The sequence below is a fragment of the Dipodomys merriami genome, unplaced genomic scaffold, assembly GCF_024711535.1.
Source record: "Dipodomys merriami isolate MVZ:Mamm:240054 unplaced genomic scaffold, mDipMer1.0.p SCAF_45, whole genome shotgun sequence".
NCBI lineage: Eukaryota > Metazoa > Chordata > Mammalia > Rodentia > Heteromyidae > Dipodomys > Dipodomys merriami.
In genome coordinates, this window is record NW_027206013.1 from 12495527 (window position 1) to 12523342 (window position 27816).

The 27816-nt window shown below is 50.3% G+C and overlaps 1 protein-coding gene across 1 annotated transcript; it reads right to left on the bottom strand.

The window, feature by feature from the left end:
• Positions 1-265: 265 nt before the first annotated feature.
• LOC138808477 (heat shock protein beta-8) lies at positions 266-12148 on the bottom strand. The gene is made up of 3 exons (XM_069994750.1): positions 11352-12148; positions 3393-3456; positions 266-1466 (listed from the first exon to the last, which is right to left on the bottom strand). The coding sequence occupies exons 1-3, from the start codon at positions 11716-11718 to the stop codon at positions 1307-1309; spliced, it is 591 nt and encodes a 196-aa protein (XP_069850851.1). The 5' UTR covers positions 11719-12148; the 3' UTR covers positions 266-1306.
• Between the last annotated feature and the right edge of the window lie 15668 nt (positions 12149-27816).

Sequence of the window (27816 nt, forward strand, 5' to 3'; positions counted from 1 at the left end):
CTCATGCCTGTAGTCCTACCTCCTCAGAAAGTTGAGTTCTGAAGATCACAGTTCAAAGCCAGCCAGGGAGAAAAAGCCTGTGGATCTCTCCTCTTATCTCCATTTATTCACCAAAATGTGGGACAGGGAGCTGTGGCTCAAGTGGTAGAGTGCTAACCTTGAGCAAAAGAGCCCAGCGAGAAGTGAGGCCCTGAGTTCAAGCTCCAGTCCCGACACAAAGACAAATACACAAATAAATGCACTCATGAAAGGCAACACAGGAAGCTAAGAACATGAGCTCCTTTATTTTTGTGATCATAATTCCTATTCATTGTTCCTTTCTCCTAAACAACAGCACAAGTCAAACAACAATGACACACACACACACACATACACACACACGCACACACACATACACACTTCCTACCCATACAATATCACTAGCCTGTCTACCAGGCTGTCTGGCCTTTGATTGGTTCCTGGTAGAGCTGTATGGAGACAGCCCCCTCTGTTTTAAAAAAAGAAAAAAATCCTGACGTACATAGGGGACAAAAGAAAGTGGGGATCCTAGCCAGAGAATTAGCTATTAACTGAGGGGCTCCCAGAATCATGGGGGGAGTGCCAATTTGGGAGCCAGGAGCATGCTATGAACATGGGGCAAGAGGACAGAAGGCACTATTTGCTTTTACGTGGTTGGGGGATGGTTCCCAGGTAGAGATGGATCTAGAACCCTTTGTAGGCCAAAGGTATATCAACAAACACCATGAGGTTGGCCAATGGGCTCCATTAGCCAAACCCTGCAGGAATGAGAGCCTGGTGCAGGAATCCAGTGCTAGGGAGGTCCCCGGGAGGGGTGGGGAGGGGAGCAAAGGAGGGAGGGGGAGAGGAGAGGGAGAGCATTCCTTTACATTAGCAGCAAGGCAAGAGGCAAGGTGAAATGCTGAGTCCTCATCTGTTTGTAACTACACACTCTGCAGTAGTGTCAAACTGATAGAAAAGGTAAAGAAAGGCGGGGGGGGGTAAGCACAAAACAAAACAAAATAATAATAAAATTTAAAAAACAACAAACAAAAACCAACCACCCAAACTCCCAGTTACTTTGACCTAACCAGCAACCAAGCATGGCCTTCCGATTGCGCCCTCTGATGGAGAAATCTAGTACTACGCCAGCCGGGGACTCTGTGGTCATTCATTCTCCCCTTGCCCCTGGAGGTCCCTGGCGTCTGTGTCTGTGGCAGGAGATCTGAGTGCAGCTAAAGTAATGCAGTCTGGAGGCAGAGAAGCCCTGGGGCGAGGGGGAGGAGCAAGACAGGCCGAGGCTGGCCTCTTAGGTGCAGGGGACTTCAGCGCTGTCTTGAGGAAGCTGGTTGTTGAAGCTGGTCTCTCCGAACGGCGAGTAAGGGGGGATCTGGGGGGCCTCGATGATCAGCAGGCCCTCTGGGGAAAGCGAGGCAAAGACGGTCACAGGATCCACCTCAGCAGGGAGCCTGCAGAGAGAGAGAGAGGTGTCAGATGAGACTCCTCCCTCCTGCTGGCCATAGCTGTTCGTGAACACGGCTGTTCATTTGTGACGAGTGTTTGCCAGTGGTACAGATCTGGTGGGGGGTGGCGGTGGCGTACCACGCTGGGTTCGAACCCCTGGCTCCGGCTCCTCCCAGCTGTGTGATCTTGGAGGGTCGTGCCATTGCCCTGAGCTGTTTTCTCGTTTGGGGTGGTGGGGAGCGGGGAGATAATAATATTCAACTCGTATTGCATTGGGAGCTTTAGCCTGAGCTGGAATGCGAATCCACGCTGGAAACTGGCAAAAGGCTGCTTGCACAACAGTTCCCCACTTAAAATGGAGCCATGGCTGGAGTGTCTGGGTCCAGACTGAGATCACCCCCCACCACCCCAGCCCCGCCCCGAGGTAGACCAGTTATTTGAAGTAGTCAAGTTATGGAGTCAGCCTTGGTGTTGAACAATGGACCAAGAAAATGTGGCCCATCTACAGTCAGAGCTTTATGCAGCCACAAAGAAGAATGAAACAAGGCTGTTTGCAGGAAAAGGGCTGAAACTTCAGATCATCATAATGGAGCCATAGTGAATGCTTTTGCTCAAATGTGGGGTCTTGACATTATCACCATCATCGTCAATAATAATTATCATGACATGACAGTAAAAGGGGGGGTGTTTGCAGGGGGGGCAGCATGGGAGGGTGATGGGGTGAAATATATCACATATATGATATATCTAATACATGCTACTTCCATATATGTATGTCTATATGTAGATATGTATACATTTTCACACATACTCACATATATATATATATATATATATGAGAGAGATGTATAATAAACCCCACTTCAACAAATTTATAATTGTGAGAACACAATTGTAGTGGTATCACTGTGGTGCATTGATGAAGAAAAGATAGAAAAAGATCATGAAACCTATGAGCCACCATCTGCTTGCTCATCAACATGAGGCGGGGTAGGTACTATTGCTGTCTCTGATGGACTATAGAAGAAAATGAAGTTCAGAGAGGGCAACTGCTTTGCCCAAAGTCACACAGCTAGCACCTGACAGATGGGAGCCAGAATTGTAATCCTGGGTCTGGAGTCACAGTTAGTGAGCCTACTGTGAGGGTCTTGTAGCCTCTTTTAGAGGCAGACTGTGGAAGCAAGGATCAGAGAGGGTTGGCCTCCCTCAAGCTGCTGGTGACAGGCTGACCCAGCTTCAGGGCCCGCGTGCCTTCCAGTGGGGGCCTGGCACCGCAAGGCAGAGCTTGGGCATGGCAGGTGGTCAGGCCTGTATTCAAATCCTGACTGTAACTCTCACAGCATGGGCGGGTGAGCTAGTCTCTCTGAACCTTCATCATGCTAGGGAAAGGGGTGAAAAATCCCTGGCTTTGCTGTGGTATTTTCATTATTGAATCACAAAATATCCATACTCCAAAAGCTGTCCCACGCCCGGGTACCGGTGGCTCACGCCTGTTATCCTAGCTACCCAGGAGGCTGAGATCTGAGGATCACAGTTCAAAGCCAGCCCAGGCAAGAAAGTCCGTGAGACTCTTACCTCCAATCAACCACCCAAAAGCTGGAAGTGGAGCTGCGGCTCAAGTAGTAAAGAGCTAGCCTTGACCCAAAAAAGCTCAGGGACAGCACCTGGGCTCTGAGTTCAAGCCTCAGGACTAGCAAAATAATAATAATAATAATAATAATAATAATAATAATAATAATAATAATAATGAGGAGGAGGAGGAGGAGAGTGTTAATATCCATCTGGCTGGCACTTAAGGGAGGCTTGCTTTGTGTTCTCCTGGGGGGCTCCTATTGCCGGTTTTCTACGGCATTTTCTCCCTGGATTTATGCCCCAGGGCCCTCACCCCCAGAGATTCCCCTCCCTGAGATCCGCCCTGTGCATTCACTCACTGGATTTTCTTGGTGAAGTTCTTGGAAACAATGCCGCCTTCGTGCTGTTTCTCCTCGTGTTTGCCTGGAAGAGAGACGCGTCATGTGCTGAGTGTCACAGGTTTATCCCTCGGGTGTCCATCTGACTCCGATCCTGGCCCTGCCCTTAGCTCTGTGGCTCTGGGGTGGTCTAGATGCCCAGCACCTGGGCCTCAGGCCCGGCCTGCCATGTGGACCCGTAAGCCCACCTTTGGGCTACCTGTGAGGCTCAATTAAAGGGAGAGGCAGGAAAGAGGCTTGCACTGTGGTTTGCTGGCTGAGGGTTAAATGTGAATAGTTACATGTTCCACTATCCCTTCTCCCCTGAGCAGCCAGGAAGCTCCCAGGAGAGGTGGGTAAAAGTCCCCCAACCCAACACACAGGGAGGAAAACGATGAAATCACAGCAAAGTCAGGGTCCAAATGGGCTGGCTTCCCTTCCTTTCCTTTTTCCTTTTCCTTCCCTTCCTTTTTTTTTCCTTCCTCCCTTCCTTCCTTTTTTACTGGTCCTGGGGCTTGAACTCAGGGCCTGAGCACTATCCCTGAACCAATTTATGCTCAAGGCTAGCACTCTACCACCTTGAGCCACAGCTCCACTCCTGATTTTCTGGTGGTTTAATGGGAGATATGAGTCTCATGGACTTTTCTACCCAGTCTGGCTTCAAACAGTGATCCTCAGATCTCAGCCTCCTAAGGAAGAGGCGTGAGATACCGGCGCCTGGCTCCACACTGGCAGCTCTTTCTTATCCATGTCTTCTTCCTTTGTGTCTTTTGGTGGTACTGGGCTTTGACTGGACAATGCCCACCTTTGTTTTTGTGGTTGTGGTTGTGGGGCCTGAACTCTGGGCCTGGGCACTGTCCCTCAGCTCTTTGAGCTTAAGGCTAGTGCTCTACCACTTTGAGCCACAGAGTCCCTTCCAGTATTTGAATGGTTCACTGGAGATAAGAGTCTCACAGAATTTCCTGCCTGGGGTTGGCTTTGAACCGTGATCCTCAGGTCTCAGCCACCTGAGTAGCCACTGGCACCTGGGGATCCCATTTATTTAGATGAAGGTTTGGCTAAGATTTTCGTGGGCTGGTCTGAAACCGTCATTCTCTGGATTTTGCCTCCTAAGTAGCTGTGAGTATAGGCTTGAACCACTGGCTGCTTTTTTTTTTTTTTTTTAAAGAAAGGGCTCCAATTTCTTTTTAAACAAACAGGATTAGTGCCTGCTAAGGCCGATCATTTTTCACGCTCCCCTGTGAAGTGTCTCCCCCTCCCTCCCCCTGCATTCCACAGTCAGGGCGTCCCACTTTTACAGGGGGAAGCTTTGGTCCTTCAGAGGAGCTTTGAAATCCAGAAATAACCGCGTGACATGCGACAATCTTTTTGCAGTCCTGATATTTTTTTTAAGCTGACAGTTTATAGGTGATTGCATTCGTAATTACTTTTTAAAATTATTAATTATTCCCTTAGTAACTTTCTCTGATTGCAAAACCCATGCATATGTATGTTAGCAAATGTTGAAAATAAGTTTACAAAAAAAAAAATCAGAATCACCTACAGCCCCGCTCCCCTGGGAAAGCCACAAATAACATTAAAAAAAAGTGTTACAGACATTTTGTTCAATGTTTCTCAGAAACACATCCATGAGCAGGGGCAGTGGCACACACCTTAACCCCGGCACTGTTGGCTCAGGACTACAATCCTAGCTACTTAGGAGTCTGAGATCTGGAGGATGGAGGTTCAAAGCCTGGCAGGATGAACAGTCCTTCACAGACCCATCTCCAAAATAACCAGCCAAAAACAGGCAGGCTGGAGGTGTGGCTCCAACGGTACAACATCAGCAAAACAAGCATGGGACTCTGAGTTCAAATCCAAGTACTGGCAACAAGAGCAACAACAAAAGAGCTGCAAGCATACATGTTATATAGTATACACGCACACTACAAAACCTTATCAAATGGGATCATGCTACGAATTAGGCTTCAGACATGTTCTTCTCTCTTGCTGATGCATCATAATTATTTTTGCAGATTGCCAACTCTTTGTTGACAACATGATTTTAGTGGCTATGTTACCATCCATCGCAGGAAGATGGATATTGTAGTGCATTTAGCCAGCCTGCTACTTTGGGGAGAACTGACTGGATTTCTAACACTGAGAAGGCCCTCACTATACAGACTGTGGGTCTCCTTTCCTTCCTCCTACCCTTCTTCCCTCTCTCCCTCCCTCCCTCCCACACTCATCCATCCATCCATCCATCCATCCATCCATCCATCCATCCATCCATCCATTTAGCCATCTATCCTGCCATCCATTTATCCATCAGCCCACCCAATTATCCATCCATCCATTTAGCCATCCATCCACCCCATTATCCATCCATCCATCCATCCATCCATCCATTTAGCCATCTACCCTGCCATCCACTTATCCATCAGCCTACCCAATTATCCATCCATCCATGCATTTATACATCCATGCATTTATCCACCCATCCACTCAATTATTCTTCCTTTCCTTTCTTTTCCTTTTTTTTTTTTTCCACCAGCACTGGAGATTGAACCCAGGACCTCCTCACACATGCTCAGGAAGTGCTCTACTACATGAGCTAAGCCCTGGCCCTTTTGTATTTATTTTGTTTTTGAGACAGGGTTTTGCTCCCTTTGCCTGGGTTGACCTGGAAACTCCTGCGTCCCTGCTGGCTGAATAGTTGGGATTATAAGCATGCATCACTAAGCCCCATGTTAGGATCTCTGAGCCTTGATACCTTCCTAAGGACCTTCAGGAAAGCCTGCCTCTGTTTACCCCTCCACTGCAGGGAGGGGGAAAGCCGCCCCCCCACATTCCTGGCAGGGAGGACCCTGCTGTATTGACAGGAATTCATTTCTAAGCTGAAGCTTCTGGCAGCTGGGACATGTTCTTCTGTGAATGTGCTGTCACTCTGAGAGGTTTTTCTGCCAACTCTGGGACATCAACTCCTTGGCTCTAATACAGGCTCGTGGCCTAGAGGGCACTGTGTTCTCTAGTCCCCTCCCCAAGGCCTAGGCCTAGAGGCCTCCTGACCCAGGGACAGGCCGGGCCTCTGACTCAGCTCTTCTGCGAAACTCATAATGGAGGGTGAGGAGAAAGAGAGACTATTATAACAAATTTACTCCTGGATTTGTAATGCTTCTATTTTTCAAGTGTATACATCCAGGACAGTACCCTATACATTACATGAAATATGCACCCTATTATTTAAACAGAGAGACTTTGTGCCAGGGCGCGCGCACACACGCGCGCACGCACACACACACACACACATACACACACACACACACACACACACACACACACACACACACACACACACACACACACACGATTGCCAGAAGTACTGAATATATTTTGGACTTGGAGTGTTTTTCTTTTATGATTTTTTTTTTTTTGTCGGTCGTGGGGCTTGAACTCTAGGCCTGAGCACTGTCCCTCAGCTCTTCAGCTCAAGGCTAGCACTCTACCACTTGAGCTACATGGCCACTTCCTCTTTTATGATTTTTTTGGGGGGGCAGGTAAGGGATAATAACCCCACCCCAAACAAATCAAGGAGCTTCTGAATTTTTGGTGCCTGCTATTGCTCTAAAGATCCATTGCTTGACTTCCACTAAGAGTTTAGAATGAACTGGATTGTGGATGGGGAAAATGAAATCAGAGAGGTTGATTAGCATGCCCAACGTCACACAGTTTGGAAGATTCAGACACAAATAAGGTTTGGACAGGCAGCCCTGCTCTGACATTTTCTGACACATCTCCTCCCTCTTCTGAACCTCAGTCGGTTCTTCCTTGGCCTTAGTGGATGCCAAGCGGGTGGTGCAATAAGCGTGAGTCACCTGTCCACCCTGTAAAGAGTAAATTGCTGCGTGCAGATGGATACAGACACTTGTGGTTTACTTTGATGTTTGGAGAAATACCAGCCCTGCCCCAAGAAGCTAGCAGTCCCTGCTCCAGGACCAGTGATTCTGCCTTTCTTATTAGCTTCACAGCCTGCATTTTATTTTGTAAAGAGAGAGGGAAAAAAGTATAACAAAGATTATAGAGAGGGTGAATATGATCCAAGCAAATTTTATGCATGTATAGAAATGTGACCATGAAATCTGCCTGGAGCCGGTGGCTCATACCTGTCATCCTAGCTACTCAGGAGGCTGAAATCTGAGGATCACAATTCAAAGCCAGCCCAGGCAGGAAAGTCTGAGACTCTTCTCTCCAATGAACCAGAAAACCAAGCCAGAAATAGAGCTGTAGTTCAAGTGGTAGAGCACCATCCTTGAGCAAAAACGCTCAGGAACAGCTCCCAGGCCCTGAGTTCAAGCCCCAAAACTGATACACACACACACACATACACACACACACCACACACACACACACACACACACACACACACACACACACAGATGAAATCTTTTACTATTTACTATTCAATTTAACACATATCAATTTAAAACACAATAATGTGCTCTGACGTCTATGTAAAGAAAGGGTTTAAAAAAAACAAAACTAACATGGCTCATGAAGCCTTGTACTCATCACCTAACATGGAATTGAGACCTCTTTGTACAACTACTTACTAGAACAAAAATGGTAGGGGGGAAGCAATCATGATTTGCAAACAGAGATCCCCTTGGAAGCTCTGGGGCCATGTCTGCACCTGAATTCCTCCGTGGCTTAGAGACAAGTCTGTACCGGAAGCAGGTATTGTAGCTCAGGGCCCCGGCAGAGAAGGAAAGTGGTATTTCTGGGGCCAGCAGAGGCCCTGGGATTAAGGAGGAGGAGCAGGAATCATGCCTCAGGGCTTTTCAGTCCCAACTGAAGCCAGGGTCTGGCTGCCAGCCCTCAGAGAGGGAACAATTTCTTGGCTGGTAGTTGCAGGGCGAGGGTGGGGGTGGGGCCGGAGATCATCGCGGGCCAGGGTGGAAATCTTCTCCTCATGTGGTCAGATAAGATAGGGCTTGCTTGGTTCCTAAACTGCACTGAGAAATCAAAGGCTCTGATAACTCCTGCAGCTTTTGGGGGGGGGGGGGCCTGCTGGAGATTTTGTGTCATCTGGAATCTTCCAAAACTCTGGACTCCTCTCAATCCATGGCTCAGGTATCTTAACCACACCGTGGGGAGTATCGTTTACCACCTAGGTACCTGGTCCTCCTCTCCCAACCAGAAAGCCGAGGCCCTGCAGGGAGTGAGCGTTAGCCAGGACCAAACCATCAGAAGTGGATTCAGTCATCCAAGACTCTGCGACTGCAAGAGCGGAGCAGATAACAGGTATCTCTGGGCCTCTGTTTCCTTAGGTGTAAATGGGTAGTGCTGGTGTTAAGAGACTTCCTGGCACGCGTAGGGAAATGCCACGAGAACCCAAGCTACCAGCCCAGGTGGGCATTTCACACCCGCTGGGCACAAAACGCTGGTGGGAGGAGGTTTCTGTTCAGATCAGGTGTGGGGTGCCATGCGGGGGCTGGGGGGGGGCAGGCTTGGAGGAGGCGCCGGGCCAGGCTTTGACTTCCCTTGCCAGTTGCTTTCTTGTGGGCTGGCTTCTTGAAACCTCTTCTCTAAAGGGAAGCTCTTGGGGGTGTTCTGAGAAATTTGGGGGTGTGCTATCTGGAGCTGGGGTCACTACTTGGTTTCTAAGAGTCTTCACGGGTTTTGTTATTGTGTTTTGATCCTGTTTAAGTTCAAAGACCCATTTTCACAGGTGCACACACAGAGGCTCTGTATTGCTAAGTAAACAACAATCATAGTGATAACAACCACAACAGCCAGAATAAAATAAGCCAGGTGCTGGTGGCTCAGGCCTGGCATCTTAGTTACAGAAGCTGAGGTCTGAGAACCGTGCTTTGAAGCCAGTCTGGGCAGACAAACCCAAGAGAAATCTTATCTTCAGCAAAAAAAAAAAAAAAATCCAGATGTGGAGCTGCGGCTCAAGTGGTAGAGCATGAGCCTTGAGTGAAAAAAGCTAAAGGAAAGTACCCAGGCCCTGACTTCAAACTGCAGGCCCTGGGTTCAAACCCCAGAACACACACACACACACACACACACACACACACACACACACACACACACGCACGCACGCACGCACACACACACACACACACACACACACACACACACGCACCCCTTCACAGAAGTGATCCAGGCTGGACAGTCTATGTGAGAGCCTCTATAATTAAAGGTAGGAAAAACAGTAAACTGCCCCAGGGTAGCGTGGAGGTAGGCTTGTGATTAATCCTACAGGCCGGCTGGGAGGGATAATTACTAGGGATAATTACAACTCTCATTTTACAGATGAAGGAAACTGAGGCTCAACGTTGTGAAGACTTGTCCGTAGACATCCAGGTAATGGACAGCCCTGCTGGGCTTTGAACCTGCGTCTCAAAAGGAGCAGCTGTCTATTATTAATTGCGACCTCCCTGGGTGCCACACACACACACACACACACCACCACCACCAAAACAATGAACAATCCTCACTCCTTACAGTCTACAATGTGCAGCCATTTGAATCCCGGATTTCCACATCAACAAACACACAGAAGTGAACTCAGTTTGCATCCTGTTTCTGAGTGGCCGAGCCGGTTTCTTTGGAACTTGTGCCTGGGCTCCGCAGCCAATTTCGGGCACCCCCTGATCAGCACCCCCTGCCCCAGATCATCACGTGGCCTCCGGGTGTCTCCGAGACACACTGCACCCCGTGTCAGAATGATAAACACCGCCCTGAAGTTCTTCCCTCTTCAAGAGCAACTTTGTGACCCTCGCCCCCTCTCCCGGGGGCTGCTGGCATTATCTATCCAGCCACTATTTACCGTGGCTTTTATTGATTTTCTGGCTGATTTCCTGGCCTCCGCTAGGAACACACTCTCAGTAATAGAGGCTTAATTGGTGGGGAAGCAAAAGCAAGGGCTTCACCGGAGGTAGGGGGCTGGAGGCTGGCGGGGAGGGGCTTGGGGAGGTGGAGCTCTCCTCACTGCGAGGCTCTGGGCCCAGGCCTAAACCCTACTCAAGTCTTCTTGCTGACTCATGGGACAACCTTGGGCCAGTCTCGCCTGGACCTTCTAAGGGAGCCTCCTGGGCTGTAAAATGGGGCCAGACACCCTTGCTGCTTGAGATGGAGGAGATTCGTTTGGAGATGAAATAAAAAAAAAAAAAATTGAACTCAGAACCTTGGCTCAGAGAGAGAGAGAGACAGACAGACAAACAGAGAATGAGAGAGAAAGATCAATTCTCTTCGGATCGTCACATTCTCAAACAGCCTTGGTTTGGGAACACCTTGGCAGCCTTCAGGAAGTTATTTTCACTGCCCTGTGCCTCAGTTTCCTCTCATGGCATAAAAAAGGGAGCGCTAAACAGGACCCACCTCCCTGGACTGTTGTAGAAGCGGAGGTGTTACCTGTGCCCAGCAGAGAGTTAGCGCTCTGCTCCGCAGCCTCAGTTTCCTTCTGCGGGGTGAGGGGAGGGGGTTCTTGGGGACTGAGTCTGAGGAGCAGGGTCCGCGGCCCTCAGTCCTAACCCAGCCCTCCCCCACCTGGCTTGTGGCACCAGAGTGTAATGAAGTTGATTTCTTCTTTGTCTTTTCAATCTGTATAACCGCCCCCTGCCCCCATTTTGTTTTGGGGTTTTCCTATGGAATCTTCTCTATTTCTATTTTGTTACCCCATCTGGGGTGGTCACAGCACCCCAAGCCCCAGCCTCTGGTGTCAAGCGCAGACTCCCCCAAGGGCCGGTGGAGAGGAGGGCTCTGCCATGGAAGATGACTTTGTGGGCTGCATTCTTGAGTTCTGAAGTCACCTGTGTGTCAGGGGGCCTGTCACCTCGTCCCCTCTGAGGGAGCTTTGTCCAGGTGACTCTCCAGGGCCGAGGCCTACCCTCCCCCACTTCCCCCCATGTCCGCGCCTGTCCCCCCCTCCCCCCTCCCTCCCATCCCTCCACTCACCAGACACTTCCACGTAGCCGTCCTTCGTCTTCACCATCAGCTCCTCCGGCTTGAAGCTGTGCACGTTCACGCATACTTTCCACGGCTCCCCGGGGAAGGGTGGGGGGCTCCTGCCTTCTGCGGGCACCCCGAATCTAGCGGTGGCCGTGGGCCCCCGGGGCACCATGCCTGACCTCAGCGTGCCGGGCCAGGCCGAGGAGAACCGAGGCAGAGCCCAGTCGGGCCAGGGGGCGGTGAGGTCGTCGGGGAAGGGGTCCACGCCAAAGCCATCGTCCAGCAGGCGGGAGGACAGGGGCGAGTCCCGGAAGGGGTCTCGGCGCAGGCGGCTAGGGTAGTGGCAGGAGAAAGGGATCTGACCATCGGCCATGATGACTGCTGAGCTCACAGGGGGAAACCGAGGCTCGCTGCCTGCCCAAGGTCACAGGTGGAGATGGCTTTCAGAGCTGAGTCTTCCGGATGAAATGTGCTGCTCTTCTGCCAGAAACATCCACGGTCACACACAGTCCACGCCAAGCTGGGGGGGGTGGCAGGGACCCCCTAAAGGTGACCCCTTCCAGAGGACTCCCCCTTCCTCTTCACACGGCTTCAGCAGAGATCAGCAAGCCACCACCTTCCTTCCAGAACGCCCAGGCGTCCAGCCAGAGACGTTGAGGTTGGCCTACAGGGGAGCCAGGAGCTTAATAACCCTGGGGGACGTGCGCCTAGAAACTTCTCCTGGCTTCTGGGCTGGGAGCCTTCTTTTTATTTGCTGCTGGGGGCTGGAGGCGGGTTTTGCAGACGCCTCCTGTCACTGGAGTATTCCAAGGTGATGAACCAGCCCCCGGAGAATCCGCTGAGAGGGGCAGCTGCGCTCTGGGGCTGGGCAGGCAGGGGGGTGGGGCGGACAGAGGGTGGACAGCGGGTGGGCGGGGCTGTGGCTTGCTGCTTGTCCAGCCCTGGCCTCTCTGGACAGTCTCTTCCCCCCTCAGCTGCTCTGCTGGCTCCTCCCCTCGGCTGCCTCCCTTCCCCGGGAGGGGGGAGGGGGGAGTATCCTCCTGAAGCTGGGCACTAAAGCCCAGCTATTAATAACCCTCTGCCTTGCCTAGGGCTCATGTCACCCTCTGGAAATACCTTCCCCAGGGGCCGCTGTGTTGTATCCTACCTCCCCCGACACTGGGAGGAGAGACGTAAGGAAAAAGACACAGAGCTCAGTGGGTCTGGAGGCCTTAATTTGGAGTCCCGACTCTCGGAGGCTTACAACGTCACCAGCCTCTGAGAATGGTAAGCAAATGCAGAAGTATAATTAGTATTCAAATGGTAAATTGTGGCTGTGGTGATGGCGTAGTGACCACTGGGATTTGTGGTGGGGGAGGATTGTTAATGGATAGAAGAAAAGCAAGGGGCCAGCCAGGTGCCCATAGCTCACGTCTGTCGTCCTAGCTGCTCAGGAGGCTGAGATCTGAGGACCTCAGTTCAAAGCCAGCCTGGGCAGGAAAGTCGGTGGGACTCTTAGCTCCCATTAACCACCAGAAAACTGGAAGTGGTGCTGTGGCTCAAAGTGGTAGAGTGCTAGCCTTGAGCAAAAGAGCTCAGGGACAGACCCCAGGACAGGAGTTCAAGCCCCATGACCAGCAATAACAACAACAACAACAACAACAAAAATCAAGTGACTAAGAGCTAAACTACATAAGTTCCAATTGAGAAGAAAACAGAAACATTTTTGGCTAAGCAACTTAAGAGGATTCTTGCTGAAAAATAACTAGGGAGATAAGAGGAGCTGGGAGTGGGTGGGGGGTGAAGAGTCGGGGTGGTGGAGGATTGGGGGTGGAGGATGGGGGAAGGATGAGTAACCTATCAGATATGGAAGATGACCAAGTAGCTAGGTCGTTGCTAAACTGACCTACTCTTTTTTAAAACAGGATGTCCTAAGAAGATGCACGGAGAGGCCTCAGGGAAAGTTCAGGAACCTGATGAAGGTACAACAAAGAACCTTTATCAGCCATGACGTGAATCCTGGACATCTCCAGGCTGCATTCCCATCTGTGTCATAAGCCTGAGGGAAGAGGCCTCCTTGGGGGCTGGGCCATTAGGAGCACAGGACTCTGGTCCCAGGCAGTGCTTGGCACAGGGGAGGTCTGTGCTTTTGTATTTCCTACTTTGAATTATTGCATAATGCTTGCTCTGAATTGAGCCCTGTGCTAAGTGCTTTACCAATATTAAATCAGAACACTCCAACCTCGTAAGGCACTTTTTGCAGATGAGGAAATAGCTTGGAAGGGCTGCAGACCCATTCTTCATTTAGTTCGTTCTGATCCTTTTGTCTTTGTCTTGTTTTAGCTTTGAGGCAGGAGGCTCTGGCTGACCTGGAACTCGAAGTCTTCTTGCCTCAGCCTCTCCAGAGCCGGGATTACAGGTGTGTGCTACCACACCCCCAGAGTGTTAAAACTGTTCCCAATGATCACATTAAATTGCTCAACATTCTCTCTGCAGGTAGGCAGGAAATAAATTCTGAAACCCAAGTCCCCAAAAGGACATGTTTTCTGGATCCCTCCCACGCCCCCATTCTTCCGTGCTGCAGGAAGAATCTCTGGCAAAAGGCCCCTTGGGGTTGAGCTCCGACGTTGTCTCTGCCCCCTCTGTGGGCCTCGGGTCTCTCTGCTCTGCGTCTTTCACCTAATGGGTGGAATGGGAGTGTTGGGGAATTTGATGAATCATGAGTGGAGAAGTCATTTTGATAGGAGGAGGTGCTCCCTGTGAGGTAATTGGCTAAAAATAAGAGGGACAACAGCAGCCCCTAAGTATTAGGCATTATTGCTTCTCCTGTCTCTGCCTGGTGTTGCATTATCCTCTCGTGATACTTTAGCAGCACCCACGGTGCGGGTAGGGAGCAGGTGCAGAACCTCAGCCTTGCATGCCGGTAGAGGTAGCAGGGCCCGAGTGGAAGCTTTGGTTCTCCTGGGTCCCGTGTCCGAGCAGGTGACTGAGAGACCCCCGCTCCCTCTGCAGGACATGATCCGGATGGCCGCCGTGCTGCCCAAAGATCTGGGGTGACCTCACCACACTGGAAGCTTGGGGCTGACATCATGCTGGGCCCAGAATCTTCCATGCTCTCTGTAATTACAGCTGGGTGGGGCCGGATGAGTTGACACGAGGGAGAAATCTGACAGGCAGGGGCTGGGGTAAGGTCCTGGAGTGGGCGGGGTGGGGTGTGGCTAACACTCTGTGTGTGTGTGTGTGTGTGTGTGTGTGTGTGTGTGTGTGTGTGTGTGGAGTGTGGGGGGATGGGTTGGAGTGGGTGCCGTGGTAGCTATGGATTTGCACACATGCAGATGAGATGGATGGATTATGGCCAAGTGTCCCAGAGGGTATGTTCTAGAAGGTTCTCCTCGCCTTCTTTCTCTCTCCAGCCTCCTCCACAACTCTACCTAGAAACTTCCAAAAGATCCCTCCTCTATCTGGAACAAGGCTCCCCTTTGGAGCCAAGTAAACTGGAAGGGAGAGATTCAGGGATGAGAGAACTTCGTGTTCTCACCCAGCTTCTCGATTCAAAGCCAAGACTCAGGGAGTGGGGAGCAGAGCTGGGAAATGAACTACAGCTGGCATTCATGGGCTTCCCTGGGGCCAGTGTGGGCCAGGTGCTTTCTTCCCACAACCCCTCTGATTGAAGAGGAAGAGACTTTTACCAACCCCATTTTGCAGATGGGGAAACCGAGTCACCCAGAGACCATACGACTTGCCCTGTCTGTCTACGTAGCTGGTTAAGTGGCTAAATAAGTGGTTTGAACCAAACCTAGGCCACTTGTCATACTCCTTCTGAGGGAGCAGGGGCGCAGACGGTGGTTATGAACTACTGACTCTGTGTCCACAGTTCTAAGTCAGGACATTGAGTCATGAGAGCAAAACCACCTGCCTCCCCCACCCCCATCCGGGGACAGGGGGGGGGAGGAGGGGGAGGGGTGGTCACACAGTCAGGCTGGGATGATGTGGTCTCCTCCCCTCCCTCTCCTCCAAGGCTCTGGCTGCTGTTTCTGGGTCAGCCTTGCTTTCCACTTTGGGAAGGCAGGAAGAAGAGGCAGCTGCTGGGTCTCCCTGCTGACATGACCACCTGGTGAGAACTCAGAGATCACAGGTGGAAAGTGGGCAGGAAATGCCATGGGCGGTCACCAGCTGGGGTGAAATACAATATGGGATTGGGGTGGAAGGAGAATCCTGGTGTGTGTGTGTGTGTGTGTGTGTGTGTGCGTGTGTGTGTGTGTGTGTGTGTGTGTGTGTGTGTGTGTGTGTGTGTGTGTGTTGGAATGTTAGATGTCCCAGGAACCTAACAGTAGGTTCTCATAGTTGCTATCATTTCATTTCATTTTGTGTCCTTTATTTTATCTGAGAGAATGTTCTCATGGCTGCTATCTTTTTATGTTTTTGTTGTCGAGTGACTTTAAAAAAAAGTACTATCCACATGTTCAAGATCTTGTCTTAAAAAAAAAATAAGAATATGTGTTCTGGGAAGCAAATGTCATAATTCCTCATATTAACCCCACTGACAACATCATTAGTTTCATCCGGCCTCACTCCTCTGCTGAGAATCCGGACGCTTTCTCGGACCTCCACAGGGGTGTGTGCCTAGCAGTGGGCATTTGGGACCACCACCAGCCACGTGTTCTGGGTGTTGGGGATTGTACATACGTACACACGCTGACGCCTCAGACTTACGGCCTGAGAACCTGCACCTGCCGTCTTCATAAAGCCTTCACATGGGGGAAATCTCATCATGAATCCTGAAAGCAAACAGCCCAGGGCAAGGGCGATATCACACCCATGACAGGGGCTCAGGGGGCAGAAGCAGCGGCAGGACAGACGCCAGCCTGTCCCCTGCCAAATTCCAAGCTTTTCCTTTCCACTCTGGTAGGAAATGGATGGTCCCCATCCCCTGGGAGTTCCAGCCCCCTGGGCCTCCTCCCATCTCCTCCCATCCACATCATTATCTCCAGGGGGAAGGTCTATCAGGACAGAGGGACGGACTCATGGCTCTCTGGGCTCATTTTTTGCCTAATGCTCCATCGACGGTCCCAGGAAACTTCCAACTCTCTGGGGGAACTGGGCTGGATCCTGGGATTCTTCCAGAACCATCCAGGTTTCAGAGCCAGGGAGACCTGCGCTCTTGGCTTTGTCAGCCTCCCTCTTCTCCGTCTGCTCCCCCATTCCTAGAAGGTGACGTCATTTGATTGCCCAGCACTCCATGAGAGCAGCACTGTCAGGTGCCTTGTCCATGGAAACCTCTCAGGCCCTCGGGGGTATCTGATTCATCACAGCAGGACTCCAGGCTGGCTTTGAACCATGATCCTCAGATCTCAGCCTCTTGAATAGTGAGGATTACAGGTGTGAGCCACTGGTGCCCAGCCTAATGCCAGTCTTAAGGGGTGAAACTTTCTATGTCTGCCAAACGTCTAGCCGGGAAAGTGGCACACAGTCGTCCTGTTTGGGACATTCAAGACATGCTACTAAGAGCAGGCCTGCAGAGGGTGGGTCTGAGCTCTGGAAAAAAGGTCAGAGAAAAGATGCACAATCCCAGGTACCTCTGAAGTTAGAGCAGGAACTGGCTGGACAGGTCGGTGACCATGTTCCCAGGCAACTGCTTTGCAATTTTATTATTTTTAGGACTGGGAGTGACCCCTCTGGGCAGGGTTGGGGTTGAGAAGATGCTTGAGGTTTGTGCTGGCCAGGGAAGGAGGCAGGAAGAAGCGGGGAGGATGTACAGATGTGGAGAAGGTGAGATCTGAATAACATATCTCCTTTATGTGAGAGCCTCGGCTTTAGCGGTGACCAAGACAGCGAGGCTAACGGCGGGAGAAACAAGAGAAAGTTTATTTCTTCCTAATGTGGAGCTCCATTCCCAAACGTGATCTCCCGAACCAGGGAGGCTCCTGAATTCCAGCCATCACATCCACATTCCAGCCAGCAAAAAGAAGGAGGTGATGATGAAGAAAGAGAGCATGAGAAACCTCCCTGGAAGCTACTAGGCCAAAGTCCTACCTGTGTGCCTCATTGGTTGAAATTAGTCACATGGTCAGAGCCAACTGCAGTGGGCCCTGGGAAATGTAGTCTTTTATCTTATAAAGCTATTATAAAGCTATTATAAAGCTAGTTAAAAAGCTAGTTAAAAATGGGGTGGTTTTTATTACCATGGATTAAAGAAGAAATAACTATTGGGAGGCAGCTTAGAACCTTTGCCACACCTTGAGAGAGTGAAGTTTTCCTTTTCTTTGTTTTTTCAGAAACATTCTAAGGTTCCCTTTAAGTTAAATTCCTCTAGAAAATGGATGGGAAATCTGTTTTCCTCTTTAGCCAGCTGCTGATATCTTTCTACAAAAAACTTTGCTTGGGATCTCAAATGATTCACAGTCTCTATGAAGCTCAGGCATGTGAGGTTGTGAAGTAACCCTTCTTTTAAGATACCTTATCGGCTTAGCATGGTGACACACCCCAGTAACTTTAACACATGGGAAAAGGAGAGAGGAGGATTCTGGAGAGAAAGAGAGAGAGAGAGAGAGAGAGAGAGAGAGAGTGTTGGCAGTGACATTTAAACTTAGGGATTGAGTGCTATCCTAGAGCTTTTTTGCTCAAGGATGGTGCTCTACCATTTGAACCACATTGGGCTTTTGGGTGGTTAATTGGAGAATAGTCTCACAGACTTTCCTTCTGGGACTGGCTTTGAACTTTGATCCTCAGCTCTCCGCCTCCTGAGTAGTTAGGGAACACTTAGTATCCTGAATTTGAGGGCTAGCCTGAGTTGTGTAGTGAGACCCTTATCTGAATAAATAAATAAATAAATAAATAATCAAGGGCTGGGGCTGTAGCTCAGTAGAACATTTGCCGAGGGTATGTATAAATAGAGGTTGCAAGACCGAAGGGAAAAACATTCTGCATACATGTGTGCTACTACAAAAATATAAATACTTTTACATTTGGAAATAAGGCTCTGTGACAGGATTAGTGTTGTTTATCTGAAAAGAGATTGTTAAAGGGCCAGTGCGTCACACCTTGAGAAAGCATTTGATAAGTCTCCATGACAGAGACCGAAAACAAAACAAAACAAAGCCATGGAAAGAAAAGCTTCATGAGTCATGCGCCTTCATGTGTCTGCAGGTAGGAAGCAGCAGCGGAAAGGAGAATTGTAATTCCACTCTGGGCGGACAGGTATGAACAACCTCTCGCCTCCCCACAAATGCAAGGAGGTTAGTACCAGTGGGGTGGAAAACGTGCCCGGAATGTCAGGCGCGGGGGACAGGCCTGGGGAGATGGCCAAGGTCTCGGGATTCTTCTGGGAGGAGGAGACTCTGTGGAGGGCAGCAGGTGGGAAGGTCCGCCCGCAGAAAATGTGGTGATGAAATGAGGAGAGAGATGCTTGGATCTTCTGCCAAGGGGACTGGACGCCTCCCAGAAACTCAGAAGTTTACTCAGGTGACGGCACTTTGCTCCCTCCCTTTTCTTCAGCATCAGAGGCAATGCGACTGACTAACGTGGGCACTTGGCCCAGCACCTTACTGGGGGCGTCTCCACTCATTGTGATGGTAATCTCGCCAGGTTGCCTACTTGATTACCAAATTGATTACTTATTGGGAGTGAGAACCCGGAAGCTGGGAGAGGCCAGGGACATTTGCAGAGAGAGAGAGAGAGAGAGAGAGAGAGAGAGAGAGAGCGCACGCGCAGGTCCCAGTACTAGGGCTTGAACTCAGGGCCTAGAGCTTTCTTGCTCAAGTCTGACTCTCCACCACTTGAGCCACAGCTCTACTTCCCAGAGTCACCTTCTCAATCCAGGTCTTTCTGGTCTTCAACTCCTTACTTTCAGCCATTCATAAAATAAAAATAAAAATAAAAATACAGTGGCGCCACTGGCCACCCTCTAGCCCTGGTGTACGTATCCCAGGGCTTCGAACACTACAGGGTTGGGTGGGAGCAGATGCTCAGGGCTGCCCACCGGGTGACCTTTGTTCCCTCCCAGGGCGTGCGTGCGGGAAGATCCTTAGTGCCACTCTGCAGTATGTGGCCCTGATTTGCCAATCTTCCTAGCTACCCTCCCCATACCAACTGAAAGCTAACCAGCTCAAAAATAAGTGGGCTTTTAGAAGGGGAGCAGAGCTAATGGCTCTGGGACAGATTCCACCACATACCAGCCAGCCGTGTGCCAGGCACATCCCGGAGGGCATGCAAGGGCACAGGGGGCAGAGGAGGCCCCGTCCTCACAGAACGAATGGACAAGCACACACGCTAACCACAGGTAATAATAACATGTGTTGTGGAAGGAACTCCCTGGGGAGGCGTGGGGTGGGGTGGCGGAACTGTGGCTGCCACTGCCTTTTCCCCCCTCCTATACACACACACACACACACACACACACACACACACACACACACACACACTCACACACACACACACACACACACACACACACACACACACACACACACACACACACACACACACACACACACACCCTCTGGTCCTGCCCCCAGCTTTTCCCTCCATCTTCTTTCCTAAGCCTCTTTCCTTTGTCTCACTCTTGTCCATTACCCAGCATCCATTTAGAGAATGTTTTTCTGTGAAGGCTTCCCTGAAACCCTTCCCCCACCCCCATCCACCAGGCACATGTAAGGGCTCTTTGTTTGTTTGTTTGTTTGTCTGTTCATTCATCCTCATCCTGACACCCACGGTGCCACTTATGAGTTGCAAGGCCTGGGCCACCCAGTCTGAGCCCCAGTTCCTGGCATTTACAAAATAGGCATTAAATGGCGTCTCTCGGCTAGGTGTGTGAATGTGCATGATGGCTCACGCCTGTAATCCTAGCTACTCCTGGGGCTGAGATCTGGGGAAGCGCCATTTGAAGCCAGCTCAGGCAGCCCAACCTGTGAGACTCTGAATCTCCGAAGAACCCCCACAAAGATGGAGGTGGAGCCCTGGCACAACAGTAGAGCACCAGGCTTCAGTGAAAAAGCCAAGCAAAAATGGGAGAGTGAGTTCGAGCCCCAGTACTGGCAATAAACAAACAAATGCGGCACTAAAATATTAAAAACGATAAATAGCATCTGTCTCAGAAGGGCGTTCTGAGGATGACGGTGGAGATCATGCCTGAAATCGTCAGCCTGGCATGCACACCGCGTGCCTTCGCTGCTGGCTTTGTAACCATCACGGTGGAAGCTTCTCCAGGCTGGCTTCGTGGTGGAGCTGTTCCGAGGCACTGATGCCTGACACCTACTTTCAGTGCTGTCTCCCGTGTGGATGTGTTCATAGATGACTCTTTTTTTCTTTTTGATCAGTCGTGGGACTTGAACTCAGTGCCTGGACACTGTCCCTGAGCTTTTTTCACTCAAGGCTGGTGCTCTACCACATGGAGCCACAGCGCCACTTCCGGTTTTCTGGTGGTTCATTGGAGATAAGCGTCTCATGGACTTTCCTGCCCAGGGCTGGCTTTGAACCATGATCCTTGGATCTCAGCCTCCTGAGTAGCTAGGATTGCAGGTGTGAGCCCCTGGTGCCTGGCTTTCTTAGGTGATCTGAATGCACTGCCTTGAGACCCTCTACCTAATCCAGCCCTGTTGACAGGTAGACTCACTGGGTGCTAGGGTGGAACTTGGCGTATTGGGGTGTGACTTGGGGGGGCGTGGTTAGGGCAGGAGTCTTGGGGAGTTTTATTTTCCAGCATTCCTCCACGCCTCGGCCTGTCCAGTGTACTCACCCTGGGAGAAGGCCTCTGCTCCATTCTTGGGCCCCTGCCATGCTGGCCTGAGGACAGACATCTGGGGTTGTCAGGTGTCTCTCCTGGGCTGCCAGGATGGCTGGGGCAGGGGAGAGGGTGGGGCTAACAGTCCTGACCAATCATGAGACACACACACACTCAAGTTGCAGGAAGTGGGAGCGGGAGCTGAGCAAGAAGGGTGCTGGCCCGGTGAAGGCCTGTCTGTGAGTCACCGCCACACGGTGACATCAGCTGTGTGGGGCCGGCTTCCCGGCAGTCACGCTCAGGGGAGAAAGGGGATCTGACCAAAGCCCCAATGGAAAGCTAGCTCTGAGGCCATGTATCCTTCGGTGTAGCGAGGACGATCCCCAAGCAGCTGGACCTGGATCCCGACACCCCCTCGCTAGGCGCCCTTGCCTCCCTGTGCCTCAGCTCGGTTGCCTGTCAAGTGGGGGCTAAAAAGTATCACGAAAATGAGAAAAGATGGTGATGCAGAATAACTAATCCATGAGAGGCTCTTATTGACTGTCCCTTGTTACTTTTCTCAAGCCTGTTAGGAAGGAAGGAAGGAAGGAAGGAGGGAGGGAAAGAAGGAAGGAAGGAAGGAAGGAAGGAAGGAAGGAAGGAAGGAAGGAAGGAAGGAAGGAAGGAAGGAGGGAGGGAGGGAGGGAGGGAGGGAAGGAAGGAAGGAAGGAGGAAGGAAGGAAGGAAGGAGGTAGGGAGGGAAGGAAGGAAGGAAGGAAGGAAGGACCCAGTGTTTAGCACAGCTGGGGTATAGTGGGGAAGGTGGCCAGTCATGGATTTGGCCAAGAGACTTTGTGTCAATCTACTGATTCCCAAAGGTGGATATCTCTTGGGCAGGGCACCTGGACAGTGCAGGGAATTGTTAGCACCAGCAGTTCATGCTTGTCATCCCAAGCTACTCAGCAGGCTGAGATCTGAGGATCTCAGTTCAAAGCCAGCCCAGGCAGGAAAGTCCATGAGATTCTTCTCTCCAATGAACCACCAATAAGCCAGAAGTGGAGCTGTGGTTCAAGTGGTAAAGTGCTAGCCTTGAGGAAATAAAAAGCTCAGGAACAACACCACCAAGGCCCTGAGTTCAAGCCCTAATACTGGCACACACGCTTGTGTACATGCACACACACACACAATGACAGAGACAAGATGCTTTGTGTGACCTTTCTCCCCTAGTTGACCACCAACTCAGGTGTAGACAAGGCTGTGAGTTAGATAAGGAGCTGGACCAACCTCCCAGTAGCCAGGAGGTAAGGATGAGCTAAGACATGTCCTCTTTGTCTGACTGTAACAGCATCCCAGTGATGTGTGTGTGTGTGTGTGTGTGTGTGTGTGTGTGTGTGTGTGTGTGTATGAGAGAGAGAGAGCGAGAGAGCGCATGCAATGCAATTTTGACCCAGGTAGTGTTTGAAAAGGCAATGAATTATGGACCTTTGAAACTCAAGAGGCTTAGGCTGGAAACTGTGTTCAAGGCCAGGCTAAACTATTGTGAGATTCTTATCTGCAAAAACAAAAACCAGTGAAAAGCTTTCCAAAACATTCCATAGCTGCTACTCACACACACACACACACACACACACACACACACACACACACACACACACACACACACACACACACACACACACACACACACGCTTGCAGGTTTGTTTGGAAGATTGGAGAAATGATCTGGGTAATGTCAACACATATGGCCTGCAGGGGGTACTGTGTGAGTGTTCTCAACATCCATCCATCCCTTCCTCCCGCTCTCCTCTCTTGGTGCATCTGGGGACCCCATATAGACAGAACACACTGGGCCATGTGTAAGAACACCATATCATGGGACCTTTAATTAGAACAGAGACGTGTTTCATACAGGCTGAGAAACCCCACACTCCCGAAGGTTTTGCTTCGCTGTAGAGAGCATAAATCAGGTGAGCCCTGATTGCTGTAGCCCTGGATGGAGAACAGGGTCCCGGGGCGCTGAAGGGTATAGCTGTTTCTTTCCCCTCTGGTGTGGATGCTTCAGGAAGAGAGAGGTTGGCTGGTTCAGACTGAGCTGAGCTGGTGATGGTTTTGTTTTGTTTTGTTCTCCCTAAATGGGAATTCCAACTGCCATATTAAGAAACAGCCTTAAGATGCACTGGGTAGATTCTGCTAAGTCCTTGACCCATGACCCCTTGAGAAAATAGCTTAAAGTTGGGAAGAGAAGAGATGGAGTACAGAATCCTTATAGGCGAGGCCCCTAAAGAAAGAGCTACTAAGGGTCTCCAGGGCACAGTATATTGGGACAGACGATAGTTCTTCCCGGACCTCCATTTTCTCATCTGAAAAGTGGCCACAGGACCTAGGTCCCTGGCTTAATGGAATGATCACACAGACTATGGCCCGACAACCAACAGGGGTTACATCTAGGGCAGGACAAAACCATCTTGGGGTTTTCTCCTGAGATGATGACGAAGTGCAAGCAATATTCACAGGCTTGGAACTCAGGCTTACAGGAGTTTTCAAAATAGTTCCTATCAGACTCAGCCATTTGGACATCACTTTGCAAACTGGCAGCCCTTCAACCCACAGCCAGCACTGACAGAGAGACGATATCCAGTGGTATGGAGGCTGCAACATCAGAGGAAAACCCTCTCCCCACTCCCTTCTGGGAGCACTGAGGTTCAACCCCATTCTAGAGATGAGAGACAGAGGCCCAAATCCATTCCTCATCACCCCTACCCACACACAATCACAAGACTCTGCTTCACCTCAGAAGAGGAGCTACAACTTTTCCTGTCTAAAGACAAAGGATTTCCATTCTCTCCTTCTCTCTCTCTTTCTCCTTCCCTTTCTCACTCTCTCTCAAGGAGTTTTGGCTTTTTTTTTAAAATCCAAGTTGGTTCATGTGCAAGCATTTGATTCCTCAATTAATTTCCATCTAAATGAGGTTTTCCCGGAGATAACCAGTGTTTTAGTTCCATTTGAACTTAATTTGTATGACCGGAGCCTCCGTTTCTGCCAATTCCAATTTGTTCAGTGATTCCAACACTCATTACTTGGGTGATAATACTCAGATGCAGACAACAACACCCCGGAGCTGCTAGATAGACTGATTTCTAATTGCAATTCAGGAGAAGAGGTGGGTCCTGCTCTTTTCTCCAATTTCCACTCCATAAATGGGAAATAAATTATTAAATAAGTCATGTTTTGACGAGGGTGGGTAGAGGGGGAGATATTTACAATGTAAAAAAAACTAACAATAACCACCCCCCAAATCATGAATAAATACATAAATAAATAATTTAAATAAAAAACCAGAAAGCTTAAAAAAAAAATCCCAATCCCAAACATACAAACAAAACCCAGCCACAGAGAGGCTCTCTGTGGAAGAAAGGAAGACATGTTTTAAGAAACGATGATTTTGATTTTGGTGTGTGTGTGTATGTGTGTGTGCGCGCACGCTGGGGTTTGAACTCATGGCCTCATGCTCTAGCTAGGCTTTTTGGTTTTTTGCTCAAAGCTGGTGCTTTACCACTTGAGCCATACCTCCTCCATGTATGGATTTTTGGTGGTTAACAAATGAGAGTCTCACAGACTTTTCTGCCTAAGCTGGCCTTGAACCGCTGTCCTCAGACCTCAGCCTCCTGAGTAGCTAGGATGACAGGCGTGAACCACCGGTGCCCGGCTTGTTTCTGATGTTTTCATAAACCAAATTGTTCTGCTGAGTTGGAGGGGCAGGCCAGGCTAGTGCCGTGCATGTGAGACTTTTTGTGAAAAAGGAGAGCAGAACAGAGCGGGGCTGGGGGGTGAAAGCCTGCCTAGTGTGCATGATACTCTGGGTTCGAGCCCCAGTAGCACAAAAAAAGAAACAAAAACAATAATAATACCACGGAAGAGAGAAGCTGAGCTTGGAGAATGGGTCTGAGCAGATGCAGAGGTGATCAAGGGGGATCCCCACATGCCTTTCCAACTTCTTCTCGTGGTTCAACTTCTCTACCATACTGAGCTTCCTTTCAAGAAAAGAAAAAAAGCAAGACAGGAATGAGGTTGGATCTTGATGAACTAAGTGGTCCCAGCTAGGGGCCTAGAGCCAAGCTGCTTTTCCTGATGCACTGAGGAGGGTTCAAATCTTACTTTTAGCTTTTATTCTCATGATGGAGAACCTCCTTTTAAAACAACAACAACAACAACAAACTTGTGTGCTCCTCACGCTTTTCATTTTCCTCCTGAGTCTCGGTGAGCCCCACTCTGTCTCTGGGGGCTCTTTCAAGCTTTGGGCCAACGACGTGGGTTATAATCTCACAAACTTGCTACTTATCAGAGGTGGGGCTCCCACTCAGGGACTGGGAGCCATCTGACCTGATTCCCTTGTCCCCTCCCATCTGGCTGACTGTGAGCTAAATCCTCACGACGAACAGCTTTCAAGTGACCTGGAATGGTGGTACCTGTGCTGGAAGCTTCTAGGCTAATCAAGGTTGTTAGTTCCTCAAGGAGAGTTCTATCTATGGGTAGAGCAAAGGTGAAGAAAATAAGAGAAATGAAGGGAGAGGTAGAGATAGGTAGAGCCTTATTTATCTATCTAGATAGATATAGAGATAGATAGGTAAAGAATTCCATCTGTGTTTTATTTTTCTAACTTCAGAAAGAGCTGTGTTCCTGGTGGGACAACAAGAGATCATAAGAAAAAAAGAAAGAAAGAAAACAAAGGCCATTTGCTTTGGGTTAAAGTGGGGGGGGGGGGTTGGTCTCTCCCCGAATGGCTGGCACTACTTTACGATAGTGTGTGTGTGTGTGTGTGTGTGTGTGTGTGTGTGTGTGTGTGTGTGTGTGTACTGCAGACCAGGCAGGACCGTTTGCGAATCTCGCAGTTTGGGGAGAAATTTGGTACTGGGAGTGGAAATGTGTGACTCACACAAAGCCAGCTCAGAGAAGGAAGCAGGTGACACAAGTCTACACCCTCAGTGAGATGAATCCACGTGTCCTTTCTTCCCTGGGTTGATCCCTGCCTGCCTTGAACTGCTGGCGTGGTGGCCCCCACACCTCAACTCCAACAGCCAGCCGAGAACGGAGCCATTTCCATCCATCATGGCACCCCAAACACCACCACCACTGGTGAGTACTGGACATAAGGGTCACTCTACTAACTCTGGGCTTCACCGGTGAACCTGTGGGCTCCTTCCTTCTTTCTGATGACCTCCGTGTGGGCAGAGAGCTGGGGCTCAGGCCTGAACCTCACAAGGGCCTGGCTGAGTGAGTCATGAGCCTTGAGACTCTCCAGGATGCTCCAGTATTACAGCTTTCGGGGGGAAAAAGGCCCAAATCTCCTCTCTCTCTCTCTCTCTTACACACACACATCTGGCCTCTTTAATCAGATCCTCAGAGACAGAAGGAAAACCAAACCAAAAAAAGAGACATTGCCCAAAACTATTTAGAACTTCCCTTCCCCTCTCCCTCCCAGCAGCGCGCACACGTGTGCACACACACACATACACACACACAGAGTACAAATAAATAATTCAAATACTGCTGAGTGACAGGGTGAGAGAGGAAAAAAACCAACCCTGCATCACATATACATAAATAAATAAAATTATAAATTAAAAGATAAATAAGTCAAATAAATATGAAAACCCCAAAAAGTTTGCTAGGAGCTCCTGGGCAGGAACACACACACATACAACACACACACACACACACACAATGACAAGGTTCCTCAAGGACGTGTGAATGAAGACAGTTTGCAAGGCTGTACGCATGCATTCTGCAGCTGTCCAGCTCAGGAGGCCGATGCCACTGGGAGCCTTTTTTCTCCAGGAGGGAGATGCATCCTGTTTGGGTTCTTGGGTGGGGCCCAGGGTTATTTACAGTTGCTGTACATGCCTGCCCAGAGGCCCTGCCCCTGCCATCCGGCCTCTGCCGTGGCACCGTGGGCATCCACTAGTCTTCAGTCTGAGCCTTTTAGGATGGCTGCGTGGCCGCTGGTCCTTCAGGGCTGATGTGACGGATGGGGAAGCCGGGGCCGGGGAAGAGCGCTGATCTCTAAGGAGAAGACTTTCCCAAATATTTTCCTTGGGGGTAGGAGTGATTTTGTGTGTGTGTGTGTGTGTGAAGTTCCATCTTTGATCCCTCAGTCCTCCAGTGATCTTTCCTCCCTCCATGCTCCTGGTCTCACCACAGACTCGACACCCAACAGCCTCACTGGAAAGCGAGGCAGCTGGAGGTGGGGGGGGGGATGCCCAAGTTATTTTAAGGATTCTCTCCCTCGCCCGCCTGCCTCTGGGGCCGTGGGTAGATAAAGCAGCTGGTGTTGTCTGTATGTCAGAGGGCGGCTTGCCCTTGATGCCCCAAGCTGGGCAGAGTGGGGAGGGAAGGGATGAAAAGAAATAAAAGTAGGTTTTTCCCAAGTGGACAAAAAGCTTTAGAAGCTAGAGGGAGGCTAGTTTTATGCCCCCCCCAACTGAGCCACTGTGCCCCCCATTCTGGAGAAACAAACAAATCCTGAAAGGTAAGGAGAGTGGCTTAGGCTGAAGAGGGGGTGGGGTGAAGGAAGGGTGCCAGGCTGCCCTGGGTAGAATCCAGGGTGCAGCAGCCTGGGCAGTGGGGAAGGGGCGGGCGGGCGCCAACTGGAGGGCAAGGCTAGACTGACTGGCGCTGGGGGCTGGCCACTGGCCACTGGCACTGAGGAATTTCCAGCAGATGGTCCCGTGGAATTACGCTGGTGCCAGCTAGTGGGACGGAAGCAAATGTGGGGCTGTGGCTCAAGCCGTTCTGGCT

Bases quoted from the DNA above. Each gene is read 5' to 3' on its own strand.
- LOC138808477 (XM_069994750.1), bottom strand. From the start codon at position 11,718: ATGGCCGATGGTCAGATCCCTTTCTCCTGCCACTACCCTAGCCGCCTG. The intron at 3,457-11,351 runs GTGAGTGGAGGG...TCTCTCTTCCAG, and splicing joins CGGCTACGTGGAAGTGTCTG to GCAAACACGAGGAGAAACAG. The intron at 1,467-3,392 runs GTGAGTGAATGC...CTCTCTCTGCAG, and splicing joins AACTTCACCAAGAAAATCCA to GCTCCCTGCTGAGGTGGATC.